General features: G+C 57.5%; 1 protein-coding gene across 1 annotated transcript; it reads left to right on the top strand.

The window, feature by feature from the left end:
- The first annotated feature begins 955 nt into the window (after positions 1–955).
- On the top strand, positions 956–6,770 carry Fgf8 (fibroblast growth factor 8). The gene is made up of 6 exons (XM_020171265.2): positions 956–987; positions 1,088–1,124; positions 1,663–1,749; positions 1,976–2,156; positions 5,363–5,469; positions 6,298–6,770. Exons 1-6 carry the CDS (start codon positions 956–958, stop codon positions 6,586–6,588), a joined length of 735 nt encoding a protein of 244 aa, XP_020026854.1. The 3' UTR covers positions 6,589–6,770.
- Positions 6,771–6,982: the final 212 nt, after the last annotated feature.

A 6,982-nucleotide genomic window follows, 5' to 3' on the forward strand; every position in this document is an offset into this window, starting at 1 on the left:
GGGGGTGAGGGTCGACAGGGGCAGAGTTGATGGTGATAATGGGGGAGGGAGGTGGCATTTCTCCCTCCCAGGGCCTCCTTGGAAACTGAGCGATCCAGGAGAGACCAGCAGAGCTGGGTACTCAGTAGAAAGATACGGGGAGCCAGGTCCCACGTCGCACAGGCATGCTCTGCACGAGAGACGGGCGCACAACCATTCATTCCACTCTATAGAGGCCGCTTGCAAGGACCAAGCCCTGCCCAAGCACACAGTAGGTGGCTCAAAGACAGGCGGTGAAGCCAGAGAGCTATGAACAGACTCGGCCGCACGTAGAGAAATAGCACCCCCAGGCTCAGCGCACCAAGCGATCCTGAAAGCCTGGGCCCGGGGTCTGCAGACCCCACGGAGCAGGCTGTCCCAGGTGCCCCCACTTCTGCGCGCCAGGGGACAGGCGGGGGTTAGGGGGAGGCGCCCACACTAGCCGCCCCCGCCTCTCCCGCGGGTCCCCAGACCCCTCCCCTAGTCCAGACCCCCAATCCTAGACCCGTCGGCCGCCCCGCCCCGGTCCGCCCCGCCCCCGCCCCGGGCAGCGACCCTGCCCCAGCTCCCAGCCGGGGGCTGCGGGCTCCGGCCGTCCGCTCCACGCTCCCCCCCCTTGAGCCCGGTGCGGCGCCCCCCGCCCCCATCCCTCCCCCTCCCTTCCCACCTACCCACCCACCCCGCCGGCCCGTTACCCTCCCGCCTGCTCCGGCTCCTGAGCAGCCAGCGGCCACCGGCTCCGACAGCGGCGCAGAGCGAATCAGCGCGCGCGGCGAGCACGACATTTCACGGGACCCGCGGAGCCGCGTCGGGATCACCGCTGGGCTCCGGCACCAAAGCCTTCCTCGGCCTCCGCCCCCTTGGCTTGTCCCCCCGCGGCAGCCCGCGGGACGGGGAGATCCCGCCGAGGCTCTCGGTGCTCCCGGGGCCGCACGCCATGGGCAGCCCTCGCTCGGCGCTGAGCTGCCTGTGAGTACCGCCGCTGTCCCCGCGTCCCCGCCGGCCCGGGCCCGCAGCGCCCTCTCCGCTCACCCCACGCCTCTCTCCCGCCTGCTTTTGTCTCCCACAGGCTGTTGCACTTGCTGGTTCTCTGCCTCCAAGCCCAGGTAAGGAGCGCTACGCAGAGGCGGGGGCCGGGCGGGCCGGTGAGGGGACCCGACTGGCAATGTCGGGCAGGGACATGAGGACCGACGCTGCGTCCAGCGCAGCAGGGCTGGAAGGAACCTTAGAAATCCAGCCCCGAACTACCCCGAGGACAGAGCTAAGGAACAGAGAGGTAGCACCTTGGCTGCCTAGGGTCACACAGCAAGTGAGTGGCGAGAATAGAGCCCAAAGATTTGAGTTCAGTGCTGTCTCGCACGCACGCTAGCCAGGTCGGGTGGATGGGAACTCTACGGGCAGCCACACCTGGCCTCTAAGGAAGGGGGCAACTGGAGCCAGGGGACTGGTGTTGTCAGGGGAAGTCGGGTAACAGTAGCAAAGACCCTCTCCGCTGTCTTCTGGGGAAACTTGTGGTTGGTTTGGCCCAATGGTAGGGTGCCCGGGTCCTCTGCGGCTTCAGCGTTTGCTCCATAAATTTGTCTTTATAAATGTCAAGGGTGGGGTAGCGCTGCCTCCCTACTTAAAAGCGCCCTGCTCCTCTAGGAAGGCCCGGGCGGGGGGCCTGCGCTGGGCAGGGAGCCCGCTTCCCTGCTCCGAGCTGGCCGGGAGCCCCAGGGTGTTTCCCAACAGGTGGGTCCAGATTCTCCTTTATCCCGGGCTCATCCATCCTGGGCTGGGTCTGCGGGACTTCCCCGGGGAGGGGGTTGGTGGCCTGAGCCGGCATGTTGGGGGGATCCCCTCAGTCCCTGCTGACTGCTTGACGCAGCGGGAGGGGATACAGGGTGATGGGGCCACTTGGGCCCCTGGGCGGAGTAGCATTATAATGGCGTGTTGTGTATTTTTCAATTTCCTAAAGGTAACTGTTCAGTCCTCACCTAATTTTACACAGCATGTGAGGGAGCAGAGCCTGGTGACAGATCAGCTCAGCCGCCGCCTCATCCGGACCTACCAGCTCTACAGCCGCACCAGCGGGAAGCACGTGCAGGTCCTGGCCAACAAGCGCATCAACGCCATGGCAGAAGACGGGGATCCCTTCGGTAAGGCGCGCTGCAGGACACCACCTCAGAGTAAAGGTAGCCTGTGAAACACACCACTCTTGACCTCACCGAGGCTAAATCCTGGGCTCCAGCTGCACCGGCCAGAGGCCTATTGGCTCCCCAGCTTAGAAGCGAAGGAGTTAAAACAGGTGTCTTGAGGGTCAGCTGGATAGACAGGGCTGGGAAGGGACGTTGGGGAGGACTTGGCCCACAGGTGCCCCCTTCCCTGCCCAGTAGATGAATCGAGGAATCTCCCTTACACCTCCCCCTTTATACACCTCTTTCCAGCTGCAGGTGGAGGCAGTGGGTTCAGGGGAGGGGGCCCAGGTTTGAGGGGAGCTGTTGAAAGAGGATACTGTGACCAGGGCCCACAAAAAGAGAGTGGGAAAGAGAAGGGAGAGAAATGCCCCCAGCTGTCCCAGCTTGGCACTGGGGGATACTGTGAATCTTTAAGTACTTTGATCAGAGGGGTCAGTTGCATAGGGGACTAGGCCTGGAAAGGGACCTTCCCTGCTCCACTTGCCTGAGACCCCAGGTGGCTGCCAGCAGCTCCCGGCTCCCTGTGGGGTGGTGAGTACAGGGAGCTACTGCTGGCAGAGACCGAGGACTGATTGATTTCTAAAACATTCAATATTCCTGCCTTGAAACAGGGCCAATTTTCAGAGACCTGGATGTACCAAGAGAAAAGCAAGCCCTCTGGGCGGCTGGTGTTGTTTTTAGAGAGCGATTATTGTGAGTTTAAAAACCTTTAAATAATGACCAAGTTAAACAATCATGAAAGGAGAGAGGAAGACTCTATTAAAATGTAATAAAAAGGTGAGGCATTTTAAGAGCTAAGAAGAAAAATGAAGAATGATATAAAACAGAAAAAGAACAAGCCTTTTTTCAGATGTGGAGTTTGAAAGGAGTTGCAAGTCTGTAAATGTTAAAAAAAGAGGTTCAAGATTGTTCTCTATGAATCTCTGGAGAGACCCCCACGTCTGGCAGAGCGATTAAAACTCTTCTTACTTTCACCTTTTTTAACATTTCCTGAATACTTTCTCCTCTTCTCGAGCCAGTTTGGGGGATCGAGTATGTCTCGCTGCATTTTTTCTGCATCGACGTAGCTGACTTCCCTTCAAAGCTGGAGGAGGAGACATAATTTTCCTGGGATAAATCTGTCACTGGGGTGGAAGAATAGGTTTGAAAATGTTAAGCTTTCCAAAAGCCCGGTTAGGAAAGCTGCTGTAAACTGTGGCCCCAGCTCCCCAGATCCATCCAGGAAGGAGAGTCGGGGCTCTCTGAGTGGGGGTGGGGAGGGGTGGCCTGCCCGGTGGCCGAGCTCCCCTGCTGGGCTGGCAGAGCTGGCCTACGGGCCCTTTGTCCCTCCAAATTGGCTACATGCGGCCCTTCTCAGCTTCCAAGGACAGAGAACGAATGTCTGGCTCCTCCAGAGTTTTACTCTACTTGAGCAAATGGCCCAGAATCCTTGGATTTTGTGAAGGGAAGAAGAGGCCGAGCTGGCAGTGGGGAAATGGTCTTAGACATCAGAGGAGGTCTGATATCCACTTACTTCTCTCCTTAGACCCAGAAGAGGCTTTGGGGGTTCCTTGGGGCCCAAGGCCCCAAGAACAGAGGTGTAAGGTATGTGACTAGGACAGGAAGAGTCTGGGAAGAACAACAGAAAGGTCCCAGTTGCTTTGCTAGGTTACAGGAAGGGACAGAGGCTCCTACTCCAGCCCTGTCTGTGTTGTTTGGCTCAGATCTTCAGAGTGGGGTCCTCTCATGGCTTCTCTAGACAGGGTCCTTCCTGGCCCTGAGAAGCAGCCCCTCCTTGCTCTGGAAGGCTTGGAAGGCAAACCCAAGAGGAATAAACTGGCTGGGTCCACGAGGAGGTGGCAGAGGAGGTGGCAGTTGCATTTCCCTGTGGACTTGAGACCAGGATGAGACTTTGCTTCCAATTCTGTGCCTATATGAAGAGGGGGCTGGGCACTGAGGACTGCCCTGCCAAGCTCAGTGCCCTCCAGTCTTGGTACTGGTTTTAGAGACAGAGTCAGGTATCAAGGTAGGCTGAGTCCTACCTTGCTTTCTCAAGGAGGGAAAAGACAAACTCTGTCATAGGGAGGGCGGGAGACTCAGTCCCTTCTTATCAGCTAGATCAGCCTCTAGGAGAACAGCTGCTTGCAGAGGTGGCCAGAACCAGCTTCTGGGGCAAGTTGGCTACCTATGGAGGGAAGAAGGGGAAGAAGGCACGGAATTCAGCCCCTGCCTCCTGACCCTCCAGACTGGAGGCTAGCCTGCTTGAGTCTCTCCTCCTCACCCACAGAAAGTATTTGATCACTGGGTGAGAAGCCCAGCTGTGATGGAGATTGAAAGACAAAAGACATTGAGTTGTTGATGTCTGAACTTTGGGACTAGGGCCTGTGACAGGGAAGCCAAGAGAGTCAGATCCTCCCAGCTGGTATCTGAGTTTCTAGAAAGCAGACTGCTATGGACTGTGGCAGGGAGAGCCAGCCCCATCTCTATCACTTCTCAGAGCAGGGCTGCCCAAAGGGTGGAGATGGGGTTGGGGTGACCAAGGCTGTGAGTTAGAACTGAAGTGGCAGGAACAGGACAGAATGCTTTTACCTTTGGCCTCAGGACTGGAGGTCACCACTACACCTGGATGTTCATAATAACTTGTCTGGCATGTGCACATAATATTCTGAGTTAGAAGGATCCTCAGAGAGCTTTTGATTAGCCATGGAACTCTGATTAGATGAAATTTTACTTGAAGCCACAACATAAAAGTTATCGAAGTCTAGTTTGAGAGTGGGGGAAGGAATGGAGAGTAAACCTTTTATGTGATGTGTGTGTTACTAGGGACTGAACTCAGGGCTTGAGCTTGCCAGGCAGACGCTCTACCACTTGAGCCATTTCCCCTCCAGTCCTTAGCTTTTTCAACTTGACACCCCAGAACTCCTGCAGAACCCAGCTTATAAAGCTGTGATCAATTCAAACCATTTTGTAAACCCAGAGGTGGGCCCTGACACCCAGAAAAGTGACTTCACCTTTCTCAGGATTGCACAACAAATCAGCTATGCTGGGGCTGGAGCCCATGTTTTGGGTTCCTAGGCCTTGGAGCATTGCCACTGAGATGTGACAAGTCTTTGGGCCAGCTTAGGTAAGACTGTGGAATAGCAGGGATCAGGGGCCTTCTGGTGACCATCCTACACCTTCCATGACAGCAAAGCTCATCGTGGAGACAGATACCTTTGGGAGCCGAGTTCGAGTGCGAGGAGCCGAAACAGGTCTCTACATCTGCATGAACAAGAAGGGGAAACTGATTGCCAAGGTGAGATCCCAGAAGGGAGGTGGGTCCTGGCTTGGGGGGAAAGGGGAGCTGTCTGGACTCCTCCAGGACACTCTCGTGCTCTGATCTTAGTAAGATGGACAGAGAGACATGGCCACCTCCAGGTTACCTAATGAATTGGGTGGAAGGTAAGGGAGAAGAAAGCTGCTTGAGAGACAAAAAGCTATCAAGACAAGGAGGCAGGCAAGGGAAGGGGCTGGGCTGGGGGGTTGGTAAATTCCATATATCTTTTTAACAAATCGTCAAATTGCTTTGCTATTATGTCCAATTACATGGTACCAGCATTTGGAATGTTCAGTAAGCCGCAGGCCCAGCCCCTCAGCCGAGCTCTGAAATGGCCCCATTAGTCACGGCTCCTCTCCAGTCTTGAGCTCCCTGCTTCCAGGGCTTGGGGGCTTGGGGCTCAGAGACTCCTCCCAGGCCTCCCCTCCCCCATAAGGTGGCAGCCCTAGGGCCGACCTTAGTCCTAAGGGGCTGAGTGGGGCAGGTGGGGAAACAGAGCCAGACCGGTGGGCAGGAGGCCAGAGCAGGCAGACTCTGGGCCCCTCTCCCTGCCTCTCTGCCTTGGGCCCAGCCCCTCTGTAGACAGCCATGTGTCACTGCTGCCCAGGAGGACAGGAAGTTGCCGGGTGGGCTGCGGGTTGTGAGGGATTAGAGAGCGGTACCCGGGTAGTGGGTGGGACCGGGCTCCTGCCCCCCTCGCCATCTGCTGAGGTGCCCACCTGCTGTCTCGAACCGCTGGCCCTCTGCCTTGCATGGGGGTGGGGGTGGGGGGCTCCGTAACGCGGCGTCTGGCCCCCCTACCTGCAGAGCAACGGCAAAGGCAAGGACTGCGTGTTCACGGAGATCGTGTTGGAGAACAATTACACAGCGCTGCAGAACGCCAAGTACGAGGGCTGGTACATGGCCTTCACCCGCAAGGGCCGGCCCCGCAAGGGCTCCAAGACGCGCCAGCACCAGCGCGAGGTCCATTTCATGAAGCGCCTCCCGCGGGGCCACCACACCACCGAGCAGAGCCTGCGCTTCGAGTTCCTCAACTACCCGCCCTTCACGCGCAGCCTGCGGGGCAGCCAGAGGACTTGGGCCCCCGAGCCCCGATAGGCGCCTGCCCGGCCCCTCCCCACCGCCCGCAGCCGACTCTTGTCTGCAGGAGCACGAGAAACTCCAGCAAGATGAGGGCTGCACTGCTAAGGCCGGGGAGGAGCTGGGGAGCTGCTGGTCTAGTTGTTGATATTGTTTGCTGTTGGGTTTGTTTGTTTGTTTTGTTTTGTTTTTTAAACAAAAGAGAGGCTCTATTTTTGTATTCCAGTGGTTGTGGCGTCTGTCTTCTTAGCTCCCAGGAAGGCCCATCAGTGGCCAAGACTGGTTTTGGGGGGGGTGCTTCCTGGATTGGGTCCGGGGAGGCTCTAGTCTGACAGAGGTGCTCCTGAGGCCCCAGCACTTACCAGGGCAACTGGTAAGGCAGCTGGGGATCCCCCTCCTCCCCAAGTGGGAG

This window comes from Castor canadensis, chromosome 7 (assembly GCF_047511655.1).
Source record: "Castor canadensis chromosome 7, mCasCan1.hap1v2, whole genome shotgun sequence".
Lineage (NCBI taxonomy): Eukaryota > Metazoa > Chordata > Mammalia > Rodentia > Castoridae > Castor > Castor canadensis.